General features: G+C 42.7%; 1 protein-coding gene across 1 annotated transcript in view; it reads right to left on the bottom strand.

Moving 5' to 3' along the window:
* The window catches only part of WNT2B (Wnt family member 2B), a 335,720-nt gene that overhangs the window by 122,295 nt on the left and 191,364 nt on the right, over positions 1–22,061 (bottom strand). The window contains exon 2 of the mRNA XM_078644465.1: positions 19,953–20,173. Coding sequence (XP_078500591.1) covers positions 19,953–20,173 — 221 coding nt within the window. The remainder of the gene's footprint in view (positions 1–19,952; positions 20,174–22,061) is intronic.

Below are 22,061 nucleotides of genomic sequence, written 5' to 3'. Positions count from 1 at the left end.
GACAAAACCAATGAAGGTGCACATTGGAGATTTTAAAGACTTGCATTGTTTTGACGTGTGATACAATTCCGGTTAACCTGCTAGGTAGAGATTTACTATGCAAACGGAATTGCACCATCTATTGTATACCAATGGTATAGCATTTCATATGAAGGACGAGGATGTGGTGTTTAAGGTAATGATGGCAAGGGGCATAAGTGGATGATTTATATCCTTTATTTATAGCAAAGGACTTGCTGCTGAACTAAGAGACATGGTGATGACTGGTGTGTGGGATTTTTCAGGGAAAGATATTGGATTGATGAAAGGAGTTGATCCTATTCAGATTTCAGTCAAACAAGGTGCAGAATTTTCAAAAATGCCACACTCCCAAATGAGTTCTGTGACCATTGAAGGAGTAACACCTGTAATTGAATTAATGATTGAACAAGGCATTTTGAGAGAGATACTAGGGAGTTCTTTTAATTCACCTATTATGGGGATTAAGAAACCGAGTGGTAAGTATAGGATAGTTCAAGACATGAGCAAAATTAATAAGATAATGATACCTTGTTGCAAAATAGTGCCAAACCCAGCAGTAATTCTTTACCAAATTCCTTGTGTTGCGAGTGGTTTGCTGTGATTGATTTGTGGCAAGCATTTTTCTCAATACCCTTTCATCCAGATAGCCAATATTTGTTTGCATTCTGGTTCGGAGACCGTGTTTTGGCATGGTGCCGAGTTCCTCGGGTATATACAGAGTCCCTCAATTTTCAATCAGATTTTGAAGAAGTGTTTAGAATCATTGGTAATGCCAGAACACTCAGTTTTGGTACAATACATTGATGACTTGCTTGTTGCATCAAAGACGAGGGACGCATGTATGACAGATACAATTGCTCTACTGAACCATTTGGCAGTAGGTGGGTATAAAATGTCAGGTGCTAAATTGCAATTTTGCCAAAAAAAGAAGTTTTATATTTGGGCCACAAAATTGAGAAAGGAGTCAGAAAAGTATCACAAGATTGGATAACTGTGATCTTGCAAATGAATCCACACAGAAAGAAGTTTGAATGTTGTTGGTTATAGTTGGATCCTGCAGACAATGGATCAGTGGCTTTTCACTGACAGCCACGCCATTACAGAGATTGACACGTAAAGATGTAACCAATCTAATTGAACTGGATGAAGAATGCATGAGGGCATTTGTAGATTTGCGAGACAGCCTTTGTCAAGCACCTGCATTAGGAATGCCAGATTATAGCAAGGATTTTGCACTATTCTGTTGTGAGAGAGATGGTTGTGCACTTTCAGTTCTAATGCAAACGCATGGAACAGCACCTCGCCAGTGGCATATTTTTCTGCAACATTAGATTCAGTGGCTGCAGCGTTACCAGGATGTCTACTACTTGTGTGCGTTTGGAACAGAGTGAATCAATGATAATAGGACATTCATTGAGAGTGTATGTGCCACATTCTGTTGAGAACTTGTTGACAAGAACACAGCATCTTACAAGTAGTCAGTTGACAGGATATGAAAGAGTGATTCTGGGAGCGCAGAACATGACTGTGACAAAATGCACAAATTTGAATCCAGCTACATTGTTACTGTTGGAAATGGCCCTTTTTGCAGGGCTATCCCCAAACTTTTTGCTTCTTCCTCCTTTATTTTTTTCTAACCTGTGGTTGTTGGCAATAGGACTCTGGGCACTTTACCACTGTTGATCGGTGCTAAAGTGCATATGCTCTCTGTATAAATTATTATTGTGATTGGTTATCCATGATTGGCATATTTGTATTACCAGGAAGTCCCTAGTAAAGTGCGCTGAGTGTGCCAGGGCAGGTGATTCAAATGCTACTAGTGGACCTGCAACACTGATTGTGCCACCCACAGGAGTATCCCTAAAATGGTGTCCTAGGCCTGCCACCACAGTGCCTGTGTGCAGTTGCTAACTGCCATGCTGTCCTGGCCAGTGTCTGGTAGTGAATTACAGCCATTTTTGTTTTTTACTATTGAGAGGGCTATCTTGCCCATAGGCTATAATGGGGAAAGCTGAGTATAATGTTTACCTGCATATCTTCCCATAGGAGCACGATAGAAAATTAAAGTCTGGTATCCCTGAACTCAGAATTTAATACCACATCTTTTAGGAAGGATGGTTTTTAAATCCTGTGTTTGAGAACACCACTTTTAGAAAGTGGCTGTTCTCTTGTCTAACCTTTCTGTGTGCCTCGGCCTGTTTGTGAATTGACTGTCTGTTTTGAGAGTGACAGGGGCTGAGGAGCCCCCAGGAGGGTGAATGAGTCAGCCCTAGGCTGACTGGCTGCATCTGCATTTTGAGTGGGGGGAGGGCATAGCACCTTGGCCTGAATAGGGCTGTGCCTGCCTCCCACAATGCTGGCTCCACCTCCTGCTGGGCGGCTGATGACCCTGCCCCTCTCTCTAAAAGGAGAGGAGAAGACAGAAAAACAAAGTGCTCATGAACTGACCTGAACTGGTTCTGACCATGCAAAGGCCTCTCTGCCTCTAGAGAACAAAGGAAAGACTGTTATAAAAAGGGCTACCCAGACTACAGAAAATTAGATCATCTTGGAATCAAAAAGGAACCTTTGCCAAGGAGAAAGCTGGAAGACTAAAGAGGAAGGACTGTCCTGTTGTTTGTTTGTGGGCTGACCTGCAGTTGCTTTGCTGCCAAGGAGAGGGGAAGGACTTTGTTGGAGCTTAGTCCCGTTGCTTGAAGAGATCTCCAAGGGTCCGAAGAGAGCTGGCCTCCTGTTAAGAAGTCCCAGGAACAAAATGACTTTACCCCCAGCTTCCCCTCTGAACTCTGCTGAGAGAGTTCTGCCCTTCCTAGAGTGCTAAATCCGACTGAGGGGCCTCTGGACGTTGTGGCCTGCTGTTTGGGAAGCTGGACAAGGAGAAACTAAGACAATCTGCAAATTCTCATGCATCGCTCGCTTGCGGAGCGCATCCCCGACAGTGCGAGGGAATTACAGCCGTTGCGAAGAACGAGATTGTCGCAGCGCCCGTTGTTGCTGCAAGAGCCAACGCATCCTTCACTTGCGGAACACATCAGTCCGGTGCAGGATGATACCTGACGATGTGAGTATCATCACAGAGCCTGTCATCTCTGGGTGAGATCGCCGCACCGCTTGCTTGTGGACCGCATCACTTCGCTGCGAACATTGTCGCAGAGCCATCTCATCGAGGGAAGCGAGAGGAGAAGGTCGACACTGTGCTGCGCATCGCCACCGCATTTGAGATCGTCACCATCCCGAAGATCGTCGCATCGTGCCTTTGCGAGACGCTTCCTATGGAACCTGCGCACCGGAATCGATACAAGGTATTGCATCCCTCCCCATACAGACCGGATTTGTCGCAACACGCCCGCTGCATCCAGCGGGGCTGTTGCATCACCTCCCCAGGGTCTCAGGAGTGAAGCATCGCTTGTTTTTCAATGCTGCAGCTTCCATTTGGAACTTTTGTCGCATCTAAAGGTACTTTTGACTAAACGTGACGTAACTGTGTATTATTTTAACGCAAAACCTAGAACTCTTTTAAAATCATATTCTTGAACTGTGTATGTTGAATTTTTATTGTTTTGGTCTTGTCTAGTTTAGATTAAATAACTTTATTTTTCTAAACTGGTGTGGAGTCCATTTGTGGTGTTTTCAATGTGTTACTGTGAGTGTTGGTACAAATACTTTACACATTGCCTTTGATAAGCCTGTCTGCTCGTGCCAAGCTACCAAGGGTGTGAGCAGGGGTTATCTAAAGAGTGTATTCCCCCATACCCTGACTAGAAGCAAGGGTCCCTATTTGGACAGTGGCACCTACCTTTGCCAACTAGAGACCCCCGGATCCAACAGTTACCAAGTCCAAGTTGTGAGGAAGTGGTGGATGAGGCTGATCATGATTGTCTGGATGTGACTGAATTGTCTACAAAACCAAGGCCTAATATAAAAGACACATCCTTGCCTGAATCAAATTGTGTAATGTTTGTAGATGGTTCTTGTCTAAGAGATGATAAAGGTACCATGCATGCTTCATATGCAGTCTGTACAGTGGCCGAGTAGGTTCTGCACAAATTTCTGAATTGTTCGCATTGACCAGAGCATGTATAATTGGCAAAAATCTGAGAATAACCATATTCACTAATAGTCAATATAGTTTAGGAGTGGTCCATGATTTTGGTCAATTATGATTGCAACATGCGTTTTTGACATCATTGGGTTCACCAATTTGGAATGCTAATCATGTAAAAGAGTTTCTAGTTGCACTACAATTGCCCAAAGAGATTAGAGTGGTAAAGTGTTTTGCGCATAAATCTGGAAATTAATATGTGACTAAAGGGAATCGTTACGTGGATCAAGTTGCACGTTTTTGTGCCTAAAATTGAATTTCAATTAACAAATAGATGCAGAAATATGATACAAATTGTCATTTAATGTTTTCTTCTGTGGAGACATGGGAAGAAATTAGGCAATTGTGGGAAGAAGCTAGTGAGTTAGAAAAATAAATTTGAATCAAAAGCAGGTTTCTCACGTAGGACTGAAGATGGAGTGTGGGTTTACACTGTTGAAAGACCAATAATGCCAGACAGCCTGTTGTCATAAATGGCAAGAATGTACCATGGGCTAACACATGTAGGGAAACACAATGATAAGGTTGTTGAAACACACATGGTATAAACCCACGTTCAGGGTCATTGCAGAAAGTCTTTGCCAGAGGTGCATAACTTGCCAGCAGCAAACTGCATGGAGGAAAACAGTTGTTAGTTTGGGATGAATTGGAAAAGCAACGGGTCCATTTACGGGACTGCAGCCAGACTTTATAGAATTGCCTCCATGTAATGGATTAAAATATGTGTTGGTATTTTTATTCTTATTTTATTTTTTAGAGTTTCATATAGGGCGAACTAGACGCGAGACATCGGGTATCAGAGCGCTTTACATGAGCACCAGTTTCGTTACAGAAGAACACATTCATTTTTTGTTGTTAGGCACGGGGAGATTAAGGGGCATATTCTCAAGGAGTTTTCAGCACTTTATCGCAGCCAAAGTCGCAATACAATTATCACCCCATTCACAAGCTGGTGCTAACAGCCCGTAGCACCAGTTTACCTGCGATAGCAGCCGCAAAAAACAGTGCCACAGATGACCCCCGCTACTATCGCTAATGAGATGCAGAGTAGGCGTTCTTGTGCCAAAAGCAGCAACAACACCACTCCGCAACATTCTCAATCACCAGCCAGATCAGTGAAAAGACCACAAAACATGCAATCAGGCACGTTAGCAGCAGAAAACTAACACCTGCTCTGACGTGGTACAAAGTCGGACGACAGTCTGTACCACTAAAGGGAGCCCAGCCCAGACCCACACCTGAAGAACAACAAATGCCATGGAGCTACTGAACATGCGGGCCGGATACCCAAAAGGACCACAACACCCACCACCACCACCCCGAGGACCACCCCCCATTCCCCCTGGGAACCACCCCGGGCACACCCCACCTTCCCCGGACCAAGACACTGCACATCAACGGCTCAAAAACAAGCACCCGCCTGATTTCACAAAATTGAAACAATCAATCTACATCTGAATACTGAAATCCTGATTCATTCATTCACCATTGAAAGACCAAACAAAATGTCACATTCTAATTCGTCTCCAAACAACTATCTTGAAGAGTCATGGTGGGGCATCTCTGGACAGTCTGTGACACACAGCCTGCAAGACAGTATCCAAGATAAGAAGGTGTGTTAGGCACTCATCAAAGGACAGGGAGAGCGAGAAAGAGAGAATGAAAGAGAGAAAGAGAGAGACTGAACAAAGAGCGCAAGGCCAATCAGGCTCTTGGCTCATGCAAACATGCCAACAGCTGCGTGTGTCTCGAAATTTGAGCACCCCAAATCACAGGTCTGGCATCAAAGTCAATTGTGAAGGCCACATCACAGTTAAGAAATGCAAGCAGTACTAAGCCTAAAATTAGGAATGAAAGACCCTTTGTCTCAACACACAAGACGGAAGGCCAACTGAACCTCCGACCTTGGTCCTGAATGCGGCTGGCACACCCTGAGTGGGATACCATGCCAGCCTCTGACGATTCCCACACCACAAACGGCGCTAATGAAAAACCAACGTGCCCACACCCCACACACACTTGTCCCTGCACGACCTACACCTGCAAGGGATGCCCTTGACACATTGGTTGAAAACAACCCATACGTCCAAACGTTGCACACACATACAACTTATTCTCCTGAGCTGAAGCATATCATCCACAGACCTGCCGCCGGTCTGAGGAGTTCCAGTGCTAAGAGACTAACAAACGCTATGTCAGGCATACCCGGGCACATGCACAACGCCTGTCACGTGGAACTGTCCTGTGCAAGAATGCTGCATCTTTTGGGATCCCTGCGTTGCGAATCAGTTTCAGTCTGAGCTTCCGTCTTGCCTACGTAACCTGCGTCCAGCCCTGGTTCCACTGTCGATCATGCACTTTTGAGTGGCCAATGGAGGTCTGCCTATCCAAAGCAACGGTAGCTGAATTAGATTATGACCTGACGGTGCACCCATGAACAGGAGTGTCACTGTGATAGCTGTGCATTGGATGCACTGATCTTTGGCTTATGTGCTGGCAGTTGTGCATGGGAGATTGCACAACTCCTCGTGTGCAGTGACCACATCGAGGCACTCCCCTAATGGGCTGTGTTGCGGATTGGGAAACGCCGTGGACTGAGCACATCTGCCTGTACCAGTTAATGGATTGGCTCACCCTGGTGTTCCTTCAACCCGACAGCGATGTACTATTGGAACACATTGCCCATGAAGCTGCACTGGCATTCATGGACGAGTAACTACGTTCCTGTAGCCACATCGGATTGTCACCCACAGCACAGGTCCCAACACCTTTTTGGATCGTGGAGAATGCTCACACATCCCACCACTACAATTGACATATCTGCCTTCATCTGGACTCTGAATGCATGTGTGTAGATCAACAGATATGTACACACACCTGTGCGAGGTGATGCAGTTCCATGGTCGGAGCAGCACAGCATCATTTGGCAACCTTACCAATTCGGACATACTGCTGGGGGGAGAGTACACACATGGCAATGTAGCACAACATGTGACCTTGTTGGACCCTTTCACCTGATCACTGTCAGCAGAGCAGACAGTTGGTGCAGTCCGGTGGCAGAGCACTAGGCAGACCCCAGGGGTTGTGAGTCGTGTCCCCTCACACAGGGCAATAGGCAGACACCAAACATCACATTACGCGACCAGCAAAGCAAGGTGTGCTAAGACCGTTGCCATCTGTAATGATTTCAAGTACATTTTTGTCTCCCCAATTCTTGCACCTCGACATGTTCCCATGCAGCGTGTAAATGTCGTATGCATGTTCCTGCATGCTGTGACTGTTGCCTTGTCCATACTGACACACACATGCCAATTAAGTCAACGCAACTTTACTACTGTCCAACTGTCATGAGTGTTGATTAGAATGACAAATCGTGTGCCTCAATGAGCATTGTCCGTACAGAGGGAGGGACTGACTGACGCTTGTACAATGGGGGGGACTCTTTGGACTGCTCCACCTCTGTGAGTCACACATTGTGTTCGGGATAGTTGCTGGCAGGTCAGTGCACTTACGTGTCATCAGCAATGTGAGTATGGTGTCCAACCTCTGACCATGTGGAGCAATGCAATAAAGTAAAACAGAATGTGTCCACACAGATGTACTTGAGTAGGTATATGAAGTGAAGTTCTGGTGTCACATGTGATGTAAGACACCACTTCTGGCATGCTATCAATTTGGTCATTCCTACACACAGCCCCATTCAATACATGGACATGTGCCTACTTTGGGAGGTTGCAAGACTGTTGTTATTGTGCAATAAGGCCACAGCTAGTACTCACCTTCACAGTCATCCAACTGCCATGTGGCTCAGGGTTAAACATGTGCATTGATGTCAGTTACCAGGGTGTACCTTCTTGTGCAATAATTGTCCATACATTCATCCATACTTTCATACTTGAGTAAACGTAGTCATGACACATTTGTGTGATTTTGAATGTTTTATTCACATTCTGGTGAATGCCGGAACTGGAGCTGTACATGGCAATGCCAAGCCCACATTACATGGAAGCCCAGTGGTGGGCCAACCAGAGTCCTTTGGGGATTGAAAAGTGATTTGGAAAAGGGAGAGCGCAGTCCGCAGCAGGATTGCTGTGTAATTGTCAACCAGTAAAAATATGGCAGTCCATGTTGGGGTCCAGTTGAATGTCCCAAAGTGTTTCGGGGGTCAGTGGAATGTGTTGTTCTAGGGCATGATGCATAGGGCAGGACCAGACAGGGACAGGTCATATGGCGGTGATGGATGCTAATACCTCCTTCCTCACACAGTAATTACCATCCACATCTTAGTCCTCTGATACTTCTTCTGTGTCCGGAGTGTCCGGTGTGTGTGGAGGGGTAATGGCTGCATCACTGTGTGCCACTGACACATCAGGGTGTGAAGGTGATAGGGCTGCATCACTGGGTGCCACTGACACATCAGGGGTTGAAGATGTGTGTGTCAAAGTTCCCTCTGCAGTAATCTGGGACCGGTTCAATGGCAGCAATGTCAGGATGATGAACTGCAAGGCATGGAAGATCCCAGCTACATCTCGCTGGTGTTCAGCCGAGGCAGCCATACTTCCAGCCTGCATCTGCTCAATGGTCTCAATTGTCCTGCGCATCTGTACCAACTCTGTGCTCTCATCTCTGGTTCCTGTCTGAGTAGACAGTTTTTGTATCCGAGTGATGGCCCCGGTGATGTCAGCCAAGGATTGCCGTGGAGCATGGAGCGGACATTGGGTGTCCATTAGGGGCTGTAAGTGATCCATGATGGGACTCAGACACCCATGTATGGCATCGAGCTAGGCTGCCACGAGCTCGAAACCCACCCACAGCTGATCAGCCAACTCCACCTGGCAACCCAAAACACAGCACTGAAATTCCATGTGTTTTTCGTAGGGGTCCTGGGAGACAGCTGTGGTGGTGTGTGTTTCTTGCTGTGCAGGTGGTGGAGTCACCTCGAGGCAGCTGGGCTGCCCTGCTCCTGGGGGTGGTGTGCGGAGGCTGTCCATTAGCCATAGGAGAGTGTCTGAACATATGTGCAGGTTGTCCTCTTCATCTTCACTGACGGGATTTGTGGTCTGCTCTGCAGTAAGTGTTGTTTGTCCCTCTGCAATGTTAAGGGGAGATGCAGGTTAACAGTGTTTCCCACATATGTTGCCGCTTTACAGTTGTTCACATACAGACAGCATGACAATGCACATTGTGACTGTATTGGTGGTTCTGGCTATATAATGGCAGACAGTGGGTTTTTCGAGTACATAACGGATGTGTGGTAGTACCCGTACATTGTCATCACACAGTGTCAGGCAATGCCAGATGTGAGTGGCCAGTTATTACGCACAAGCGGAACATGTTGTGTCCACTGTCCTGTGTGATGTAGGTGTTGCACTATGTACCACATTGCTGAAATTGCTGATATTCTGTGATTGATATGTGTGCGCTGCATTGTGGGAGAGTCGCCCCTGCAGCTCTGGATTCGTGGACCCTTATCCCTTTGAGGCAGTGTGCCTTTGAAGTGTGTGCATTTCGGGGGCTGAAATGTTTGGAACTTTGGTCATGTGTACTCTTTGACAGATTTTGTGGCCTTGTGCATTGTTTGTCTGCTGCATCTTTTGGACGGCATGAGTTGTGGGTGCACGTAGATATGTCAGAGTATAACCTGCTCCTTTAGGGATGTGATCCACACTGTGCCACCTCCATGTCAAATCGTGCACCATGTCATGTATTTTAGCTGCTGCCATGCTATCGGTCATTCAGGGTCACTTGCATGGTCAGTGTGGCTCACATCAAATGTGCATGGATAGGCTGTGTCGTTGGTGATTTGGTGGGGCCCCATATGTGCACATGGTGGACGGGGGCCTACTTGGTGTTTGTGTGTGTACTGCAGTGTGCCAAGAGTATCAGGGACATCTTCCACAGTCATTGTGCATGTGCAGTGTGCTACACATGATTATGCATGTGTGACATTGTGCCCATCTCCCCCGTCCCCCAAGTCCCTGGGTTTTACTCACCCTGTTGCTCTAGGATCAGGACACCCTCCTCCTGTCACCGTTGCTGCCTTTCTGTTGGCGGCGAGTTTCTGTTTGGTCTTGCTTTGCACATCATGCCAGCGCCTCTTGACCTCCTCCATTGACCTCCTCAACACTCCAACTGCATTGACGTTGGTGACAATGGTCTGCCATATTTCCGTTTGGGTTTTCAGTGCCGCAGTGGAGGTGACGAACAGTTGTTGGTAGTGTCCTATCACCTCTGTGACGATGATCCGGTCTTCCAGCAGACTGAACCCTGTCTTCCTCTTCCTCTTCTCCTTGCCCTTCCCTGAACACCGGGTTCCATGCTGGTCCTCCATGGGGCTTGTGGGGTTCGGTTTGTCGTCTGCATTCGGTCCGGGTGCATCCATGGTGCTACGCAGTTTGAATTGGCTTTGGTGTGCTTTTTATGGGCTTTTATAGTGCATTTTCCCGCATTACGTGTTGGAATTGCAGGCCTGTCACTAATTTTTACTGATTTTGGTAACGCGCTTTGGGGCATCGCAACTTTTTGAAGTTTGTGTTTCGCATTTTTAGTTTATTGTGTTGGATTTTATGAAGTCATTTTCCCCGTTATCATGCTACTATCGCATGGTGCCACCGGGTTGGGAATTGGACGTTAAGACAGTGTTATTTTCTCGTAATAGACTGCGATATGCAAAGTTGCTTTAAGCTAAATTTACGATGGTTATCACACATTCTTGAGAATATGCCCCTCAGTGTTTTGCCCAGAATCACAGCTTCGGGGTCGACCGCTCTAGCTCTAAGGCTGCATCCTCTCCCCAAGTAGATGTCTGTCTATTCTCTTGTTGGGTGGAAGCTTAGCCAACAAGACAGAATGATAGTCCAACTGTTTCTAAATTTCTACTAAGAGAGATAATACCAAGGTTTGGATCCACAGTCTCTTTAGAAACAGATGGAGGTACACATTTCAGCAATGAAATAATAAGGTTGATTTGTGCAGCATTGCAAATTGAGCAAAAATTACATTTTGCCTATCGACCAGAAGCTTCAGGTGTGGTCAAGCAAATTGATGGCACAATTAAGTCAAGACTTTCAAAGGTGAGTGCATCCCCAGCACTAAAATGGCCAGATGCTTTACCTTTAGTTTTAATGAGTCTGAGAAGCATTCCTGATAAAAAAAGGCTGGATTATCGTCCCACAAAGTGAGTATGGGCAGAGCAGTGAGACAACCAATAGTTCCATCAAATCAATTTATGAATATAACTCATGATCTAGTGTTCGATTATTGCAAAGGATTGGCTGATGTGGTGCGTTCTGTGTTTCATCAGGTTGGAGAAGTTACAACCACAACACAGCAAGAACAAGTGCATGACCTAAGTCCAGGAGAGTGGGTCCTGGTGAAGAAACATGTAAGGAAGTCGTGTTTGGAACCACGTTGGCATGGACCATATCAAGTGATATTGGTCCATGCCAACTTGGATACACGCAATCCATACAAGAAGAGTCCCAAGTCCACTTGAAATAACAGAAACAAATGAAAGAGATCAAGATCAGGCTGAAATGGAAGAGTGTCTGAACAAAGTCGAATAAAGTGGACACCAGCTACTGGTTCTCATGAGATTGTTGTCAATGCTGATGCAGAAGAGAGTTTGATTCAAGAACAAGTGCAAACAAAAAAGGAAGCAAACAAGAGAAGTTTTGAATCGAGTCTTGATCTGGTAACTCTGTGCAAGTGAAAAAGGTAAGAAAATGAGATATATGTCCACAGGGAGTAAAAAGAATGAAATATACACCGACTGAAAAAGTTCCAAATACAATAATGGAAGTATCGAGCCAAACAGAACAAAGTGACTTAGAAGATGATACAGTTCGTAGAACAAAGAGAGCAAGAGTTCCGAACAAGAAGTACACAGAACCTGAATAGACATATGTGGTGGCTGAAACAGCCAAATCTACAGATCATTGTGAGGAAAAGACTGTTGAAGAATGAGCTCCCCTAAATAAACTGTGGCAAGAATTGGGGTGCAGAAGATTGAAAAATCACTCTGTAGAGTGCAGAAATTTAAGCTGCAATTCAGTTAAAGGCTCTAAAGATATATAAAAAAAGAAATACAAAAAAGAGAGGGGAGGGGAGAAGCAAGAAGGCTTAAGAAGTGCTTGGATACACTATACAATATTTACACACAATTCTTCTTATTTTTGCTAATTTTTCCTAGTTTTTTCGTTTTAATATTAGTTTAGTTTTGATTTTGTATTGCAAATGGCAAAGGAAAAACTTCAAGAGACTGGATATCAAAATCAAAGTTTTAAACATTGATGTATTAATGCTTGCTTTTTAAGTGTTTTACTATTAATGTTAGTTTGGTTAACATTAATTGTTGTTGTGCCTTATTTTATGTATCCTACTAAGAATAATATTACTAATAATTTGGTGAGTGAAAAAGTAGATGTGGAAAATCTTAAAGAAGAGCCATAGACTAACATTGAAAAATTAACAAGTGATAATATATATCACAAGAATAACTCCAGTAATGATTTTTTGTTAAATGTTTTTACTAAGTTATTGTATGAGTATGTAGTTACTATGGATGTGAGAAATTGTTACATGTGCAAGCAATTACCTCCATCTGTGTCTGAGGGGGTGACCTATCATCACCTGCCTTTGACATATGGAGTTTTGTGTAGTGTACTAACAAGTTTGCTCTTTGAAAAAGGAAGCTTACAATATTTCTATTAGAAAATAGTTTAACTGGTAGTTTGCGTCAGGAGGAGATTAAATTTATAAATCTGGAGGAAGATTATTGGTCTTACCCTGTTAAACAATGAATCCACGCATAGTGCGGGCCACATATTGGACTGTATTTGTTCAAATCTTAACCTGCTGACCTGTACATCCCCAGTAGTCCAAACTTGGTCTGATCACAAATTTATCCCGTTTGAGGTGACTTTTAACTCACCTCTAAACACTTACAGACACACTAAAATAAGACCCACAGTAGAAAAAAAACCTGATTGGAAAAAAGTACTCGCCCAACCAAATTTTTTAACAAATGTAATAGAGACTAAACCGACACTATCCGGCCACACTACAATAGACAATCAACATTTCTGTGATTGGATTACAACTCTTAGTAACCAACAAGATCTGTTGAAGGAAATAACTCCAATGAGCAATAAAACCAAAGGAAGTGCCCCCTGGTTCTCCTCCACTCTAAAGAGTGAACTAGGCAAAGTGAGATCATTAGAGCGCAGATGGCGCAGAAAATACACAGAAGAAGACCATAGAATTTACAAAGCAGCGCATAGACAGTATCATGCTGCCATTAAATCAGCAAAAAAAGCCCACTTTTCAGAGGCTATTGCATCTTCAGGAAATGATCAGAAAGAAATATTCAAGATTGTAAATAGCTTTACTGATCCTAGGGCGCTTGCCCAAGGTATTCCGCCCTCGCTACCACTGTGTAATTCTATAGCAGATTATTTTGACAATAAAATTCAAGCTATCGTCAAGGATTTTCCACCTCCAACCTTAACTTCAACCTCTCTTTAAAACATACCTATAGAAGCAAATGGAATAAACATTCTACCAAAACCCCATTTTAATGTTTTTGCTCCCATTTCCTTGGAGGAATCACGTCAGGCCATTCTGTCTAGCAAGTCTGGATCACCATTTGATCCATGTCCTCCCATGTTCTTAAGAGCTCTGGTCAATGAGGTAAACCCCATAGTGAATGGAATCATCAATTCATCTTTGGCAACGGCAGAGATTCCATCAGAATGGAAATTAGCCGCGGTTAAACCCCTCCAAAAGAAACCGCTACCCGACCCCACCACTCTCTCCAACTTAAGGCCCATCTCACTGTTGCCGCTGTTATCTAAACTGACTGAGTCATTTGTAAACCGCCAACTCACCACTTATCTCGAAGATAACAACGTCCTGCATCCTAATCAGTCGGGTTTCAGGTCTAAACACTCAACCGAATCTGCACTCCTATTCTCCACTGAATCCCTGCGCTCCGCTATGGACTTAGGAAAGAAGGCCGTCTTGATATTACTCGATCTAACGGCGGCCTTCGACACGGTCTCCCACACCATTCTGATTGACCGTCTCCGGAGCGCAGGGATAGGCGGAGTAGTGCTAGAGTGGTTCCAAAACTTCCTGAGCCTTAGACAACAAATCACTGTGCTGGGCCAATATAGATCTGAGGAAAAACCGATTAAAACAGGGGTACCACAGGGCTCTACTTTGAGCCCGATACTTTTCAATCTCTATATGGTACCCCTGATGGAGCTAATCTCTTCGTATCAGATCAGCACTATTTCTTACGCTGACGATACGCAGCTCATTCTGGTACTCGACAGGAAGTCACCACAAGCTGGAGAAAACCTCAAAATGTGCTTAACAGCGACATTCGAATGGATGAAGACCAACCACTTGAAGTGTAATTCTGGAAAAACAGAAATACTTCCATTCGGCTCGCAAAACCCATTCTCCCCTAAGCAGTGCTGGCCTGAAGGCGCTGAAGCTCCCCCAAACACCATTTCCTCTGCTCGCAATCTAGGTGTTAAGTTCGACAATGCTCTATCATTCAAGCAACAAGCCATTGGGGTAGCAAGTTCCTGCTTTCACATCATCAGAATGCTAAGGAAGTTTTTCGATCTCCTTCCTTTGTCCACGAGAAAGACGGTGGCGGTGGCACTTATCACATCAAGACTGGACTACTGCAACAGTCTATATGCTGGAGCTAATAAGACCGTGCTCCACAGGTTGCAGATGGTCCAGAATGCCGTCGCCCGCCTTGTCGTAGGCTGGCCCAGGAAATCATCGGCTTCTGCCGCACTCCGTGCCCTCCACTGGCTTCCTATCCATAAGCGCTTGTTGTTTAAAATCTTGATCATCACCTTCAGAGCCTATCATGCACAAGGACCCAGATATCTTTCCAACAATTTCAAACGACATCTTCCAACTCGAAATCTGAGATCTTCCCACCTCAATCTACTATTATTATTTATTTATTTTTATTTTAATTATTTATATAGCGCATCTGATACCTTGCAGGCTTCCTGGCGCTGGAGAATACTTTACTGAGGAAGAGACCGAAAATATGTAAAGGCAGGGAGGTCTAAGGGAAAAGCCAGGTCTTGATGCACTTCCTAAATGGAAGAAGTTGAGGGATCTGACGTATGTTAATGGGCAGGCTGTTCCATATTTTAGCAGCCGCGACCCTAAATTAGGGTCCCAAAATTCAGACTAGCGACCAAAGGTGGAAAATCCATCGTAGTGTTAGGCTCCAGAGCCTGGAATAAACTTCCTCCCGCACTTCGTCAAATCTCAACAGAATCTCTGTTTAGGATAGCCCTAAAGACCTGGGTTTTTACGCTCACTGACGTGGCCTGTAAGGCTTTGGTGTAATGATCTATCTCGGAGAGCTGTTCCAGCTTACTCACCCTTTTCTATTCTGGGGTGGCTCACAGCACCAAGATGCTCCCTGGAGTGATAGAATGCGCTATACAAAAGCCATTTTACATTTTTTTTTTTTTACAAGATAGGAGACAGAGTTTTTGGAAGAAAGTTGGTGAGCAAAAGTCCCATATACCTCCATGGGCTTTTTGAGGAGACTACAAAAAGGGTGAGAAATATGCTGCAATGACTCAGGATTGGCATCATAGGGGAAAGCTTTGTCTACTAAGACAGAAAACACACTTTAATAATTTCATTGGTTCTAGTGAATGTGACCATATTTTCCTAATTACAGGGGTTTGGGGAATAAGAGGTGGTACGGATCCTGTTTTCCCTGGTATATATTATGTGTGTGGTATAATGCCTATTATAGGTTGCCTGCACATTGTTAAGGGTGTTGTTATATTGGACTTGTCTTTCCAAATGTTTACCATTTGGATATAAGTAATGGAACCAATGAAAAGAAGAGTGGACTAACCCGAAATAAAAGAGGAATTAGTGCTGCAGAGATTGTGGGTGACATTTTTGGATCATTGACACCTTCAGTTGGAGTAATTTTGAATTCACATACATTTATAAAATTGTCCACAGTGGTTGATCGTTTATCAACAGACACTGCTGGTGGTTTCTTAATGATTGATACAGAAATGGAGGCTATAAGATCTATGGTTTTACAAAATCGACTTGCTCTTGATGTATTATTGGCAAAAGAGGGCAGAGTGTGTGTTGCACATATATCGCTGGATCTGGAGAGATATATTAAAAATATTACACCTTTACTGGATGATTTAACTGAACTGAAGGTTGACGGTGTTTGGGAGAGACTTGGTAAGGGTTTCTTCTCAGTGGGTAATAGGTTTTCTACTTTTAGTAATAGCTTGCTAGGTAAAATACTAACACCGGATGTACGTTGTTACAATGCATGCTTTTACTACGCATGCCTTTACAACGCAGGTTTTTCAACGCAAGTCGTTACAATGACTTGCGTTGGGGGGTGCTGGATAGTGAATAGTTTAATTTACTATTCCAACTCCAGTCCCCGTGGATAGTAGGGAAGGTGTTGGATAGTAAATTAAACTATTACCTATCCTAGAGTGCCCCCCAGCGCAATTTGTTGTAATGACTTGCGTTGAAAAACCTGCGTTGTACAGGCACGGCGTGGTAAAAGTTGCGTCGTAAAGGATGTTTCCCACTAACACCAATAGTTGCTGTTGCTACAGGGATATTAATGCTGGTATAAATATATAAATGTTGTAAGTGTAAGAAGCAAACACTAGAGACTAAAAGGAGAGCAGGAAAGTGAAAGAGAGAGAAATAGAGTTGGAAGACAGAAGAGGAAAATATTATGAAATAGTAAAGGATATAGATGGAGTTACGTTGAAACAGAAGAAATCTACTGCTTTCTAGGTAGTATAACATGATGACAATCAGATTTTTTTTTTTATGATGGCTCAAGTCGCCATCAAAAGGGGGGAGTTGTTGGAGCAGGGTTTTCGCGAAATAAAACCTGCTCGGATTAAACTCCTCATTGTGTGGAATATTTAAAAAATTGTGTGAAAATGAACACTGCAAAACTCAAAATAGGAACAATCGAAACTGCGCAAGTGCGTGCTGGGAGAAATGAGTGTTTGTGGTACTTTTGTAGTAGGCATCAAATGCACACACTTAGTGCATAAATAACAGCCAAAAGCCAAATCATTTATAGAGCATTAACAGTGGAGTTGTGTAAAATGACAACGATAATCACATGTGTATTTGTCTTTCCTAGAGCACAGGTTACTGTTCTGCAGAGAAGGCCTCAAGAGTATTTTTGGGTTTTAATTTGCTTATTAGAATGTAGACTGCAAAATTAATTAAATTTGTCCTTCATGAATTCCTGATGATGGCCAAGATTGCTTGGAGGAAATAATGAACATTATGAATGGAACTTCCTTGTAGAGCGGAGTATGTGGACACTTGTACTATAAGATTGAAAACATTAGAGAAATTTGCAAGCCGTGGAAGAGATCATCTGACTTTCCTCTGCTGAAGGTTAATGATGAAAGTTATCTAAAGACAAAGGAACTGTTTAAATGTTAGGCACATCGAAAGTGGAGTGACTAAATACCCCTTGGTTTAAACCAATGGGATTCAAGAATTTTCCGTGTGATGATGCATGGGGGGTTGGATATTTAGCGAATAAGGGTATAACTATTAGTACTGAAAGGGTTGGATGTGCGTTTATTGTTGTATATATGGCATGAGAAAAGAGCTGTGTTGCTGTTTCCTAACTGAGTTGGCTGGCTTTTGTTCTGCTGATCCTGACTCTGTGACTTTGCTCCTCATACCTTCTTGAGGAAGCCATAGCTTACTCTCTCGACCGGAGCGTAGTTTTCCAGACTTCTAGTAATTTGCGCAATAGGTTTGTATGATATTCTGAATTTGCATTGACCTTATTTGCAAATGTTTTTACTCTTTTGTCTCTGTGCCTATCCACTCTCTCATGACCCGTATATTTGGGATGTATAATTGTAAATTACTATATTGTTGTTCTCTTGTGTGATCTATGAACTGAGCTGTATTATACTTGATGAGCCATCACATATTTAGATAAAGCATATTGATAAGCAAACTGAGTTTGTCTTTATTAATGTCATTTAGTTATATTGAATGATTATTCCTTTATTTTGGTTCTTATTTGAGAATTCTGTGAATCCTTTGCCAAACCCTGACCACTGAAAAAGATTCATTGAAGAGGAAAGAGAATACAACAGATGGTAGAAAAATTGGTAAGGTGTTTTAAACTCATGGAGTGTGAAAGGGACTGTTAGGTATTAAATTGGTTCCAGATGATAGAAATTAGCAAAAATACTTTTCCACTGGATCAGCAATCAGATGATAGATAAAAAGCTCAAAGACATCAGCACTTGAATCTTCACGAATGGGCACATAACCAAGCATTAGTACTTGGACCTCCCTTTTGTATAGGGTCTGTTGATGATTTGGGCATACTTTACTAACACAAATTGTGCATCGGTGCAAAGAGAAATAAGAGAATCCAATCTTTCTCAGTAAGATGCAGGTCAGCATGAATTCTTCAAGTTCAAGATTTAACTGCTGTTAAAGTCATAAGACCGATTGAGATAATCGTCAGATGGCAGCACACATGCAATCAATCCTATTCACAAAGAGCTGATGGGATTAAGAGCATTGCTCCTCTATGATCCATTAAAATGTAATACATTTAATGCTACAAACTGTCCACACAAGGCAGCAAGCAACTCCAGATGTTTTTTTATCTTTAACGGTCCACACCCAAGAGATGTCTTCAGACCCAGAGTGCAAGAGATCAATTGTCTGGATATATTCACTCGCTTTACAAAGACCCAACAGTTAACAAAAACTGAGATGGAAATGCATGAGCTAATGCTTCTAATTATCTGTGATTACTAGGAGAGGTCACCAACTATTAAAGAGGATGCAAATTTGTCTCATCTCCTTTTGCCTGCAACTGATCCTTTAAGCACTGCAAAATACACTTGTTATCCTAAATTCTACCTCAATAAGATCAGTCTAAATAGCTTACATTTTATAACACATTGTATTAAAATCCAAAGTACACAGGCTGCATAAACTATCTTGATCTTTTAAAACACTATAAATTAAAAATAAAGATTTCAGATATTTTGTTCTCAATACCAAAATTGGCAAGAATCTACTGAGACTGTTTGTCTCACTTCATTTGTGGGCATGTTTTCTGATCACCATATGATACTGCATGAAGTTAGAGGTTCTCTGTGGCAGACTGTTAACCAAGATATGAACAACCAAAAAATTAGACGATTTCACAACCTGTCTTTTACATTGACGTTTGTTTGAAACTTCAGAAATGAGTTAAATTTTAAAAAGGTTTTCAACTGCAATCTCTTTATATAATCTTCATGCTATCGAAAGGTATTCCAATCTATATCTTAGATTTGCCTTGCATTTCCGCTCAGAGATCAAAATTATTTTTACCTATCGTTGCTCATTTCATTTGACTTTGTTTGCCACCATATTGATAAGTTTTATTATAGCTAAAAAAGGCTGTGGCCCTAATGAATGCTGCAACTATTTCTGAATGTAGATTGTCAAAATGTGTCCTAACATCTGCTAAGACTGGAGATTGTGTCTCAACCTCCTCTACATAGACATGCCATTAAATGTTTGAAGTTTGAAGCAATTAGGTTAAGCTTCACCAGTCTAGGAAAATGAACTAGAACGGTCCTCAAAGTGAAATTATTGAATTGGCCTCCAACTGCATAGACGTCTGTAGATGATCCGATAATTGAACAGTTGTAAGGTAAAAGAGCTTTGGAAAGCAGTACATTTCCTATGGTTAGCTATGGGGAGACAGGTAAGTGGTACATCTTACTTCTTAGCATAACTCGGCCAAATACAGAATGGTCTCTGTCAATAGTGCTGCAATTCCATCGATGGTGCTGGAACTGTCGCTGGCATTCATGGATCCACTCCCTGGCTCCCTCCCCGATGGCCTGCATGATGTCGGGGTGCTTCTGGCACAGCTGTCGTTGTTTATTCACAAGTCCAGGTATGTTGTCACAAATCACCCTGGCACCTAGTGCCCCAAAATACCTGCAACAAAATAAAACTTATATTTAAAAAAAAGGAAGAAATGGACTACACATTTTAAATAGCATGCCTAAATGTAGGTCTCTATGATGTTCAATATGTATGTCTAAATAAAAAAGTGGAAATGATAATGTCCTTTGTATCTACCCTCTTTTTCTACTGTCTTGTACTTTTAATTTGAACATTTTAAATTGGTAGAATATCCATTGGGCTAGGAGAATGGCTGCTTCCAGATAGGACTTGGTATTTTATATATATGATCAAGAGCTTATTTTGACTACAACTTCTTCCAGTTTTGCAAATGTGTACAATTTGCTGGTTTATTGTCTAATAACATGTCCCCACCGAGTCAAAACCTTTGGAGCTGGTCAAACAAGGTGATATTCTTGTGAACCATACCAGTGCTTAGTTCTATGTTATGAAGCATAGAACAATGCAATGTTATAGTTTTAGTGAAAGGGGTGGCCGGTTCAGTAATCATATGCTATGAAACATAAGCTAGACTCTGAAGATTTTTTATTAGATTGAAAATTATTAGACACATTCTATGGCACACAAAGAGGCATAAGAGACATACAATCTTGTACATATAAAGGTGAACACCAAGTTATCCCTCTATGACAGTTTGATAATAACCAAGGGCTCCTATTAGTATAGTTCTGTTCATCAATATAGGCTGTAGCTGCTATTTATGTCAATTATTTCCAGTCACCTCATGACCAAAGTAATTAGGCTTGGTCAGGCCCACCGAATACAAAAGCCCTATGGATCTCGCTGTTCAGCACATGGTGAACAACTCTTGTGGTGCTGAATGGTGTCATGAAACCTCAAAAGAGACTAATGTGGTAATTCCCCTTTTTCTAAGAGCTAGATACTACCAAGATTTGATACCTTGTGTATGGCAAAAAGTAAGTAAATTACTTGTTTTCCCTTGGCTCTTGAGATAGACACTCAGCTGCCATTGTACCTACAGCTGCTGATACTTTATTTGAAGAATGTGCCTATGCCCACTACAATACACCCAGAATTAAAATTGTGAATTGGGTGAAGGAGGATGTGAAAAGCATTTGTAGAGTGACTGGAATACAGTCACAAATAAGATCAAGTAAATGGTGACCAGGAGAAAGAGACTGTTACAGGGGCATTGTCACAAAGAAAAAAGAAGAAATACTGGATGAGAAGAAGGGAGACAGAGAGGAAGGCCGGATGACAGGAAGAAAGAGTAGCAAGGATTGGCAGAATGTGATAAAGTGGATGAAAGAGTATCAGAAAGCATGATGAAGAGGAAAAAAATAAAAGTCAGGAAGAAAAGTAGAGTGACAGGGATTGTGAGAAACTCACCATGAGGGCTGAGAGGTAATAATGGCAAAAGCCATTTTTTAAACGGAAATTGCAAAGATTGGACAACATACACATCACAGTGGGGCCTACCAAGGCAAAAAAATTAAGACCTTAAGGTAGCCCTGTCTCATCATCTAGTAGTTCGGTCAAAATGCAAGTCTTAGGAAGTGTGCCAGAAAAATCACTAAAGCAACATGGACAAAAATTAGCTGAACTATATCAGTGCATGTCAGTGGGAGAAATTGTTAACATTGTTGACTACAGAAGCCAATTTGGGCCTACAAATGTGACATTCAAATGGGCACGCATACGCAGGCTCAATATTATCTATATGACTCAGTTCCGGTGAACGGCAATCAAGACGTACGCATTGCAATCTGTAACGCCTACAAAAGTTCAATCTTACCCAAAGTCTTTCAAATGTGTCTCTTCAGTGTTTAAATAAATGTTTATGTTTTGGGAAAATAAAGCAGTATGGCTGAGATTTGGTGGATATAGAACTTCCCCATCTTTGCAACGGATCAGGTCTGTACTCAGATCTTCTTCTTTC

The sequence above is a fragment of the Lissotriton helveticus genome, chromosome 5_1, assembly GCF_964261635.1.
Source record: "Lissotriton helveticus chromosome 5_1, aLisHel1.1, whole genome shotgun sequence".
NCBI classification, from domain to species: Eukaryota; Metazoa; Chordata; class Amphibia; order Caudata; family Salamandridae; genus Lissotriton; species Lissotriton helveticus.
The sequence above is the reverse complement of the archived record's forward strand: the minus strand, read 5'-3'. Positions and strand labels throughout refer to the sequence as shown.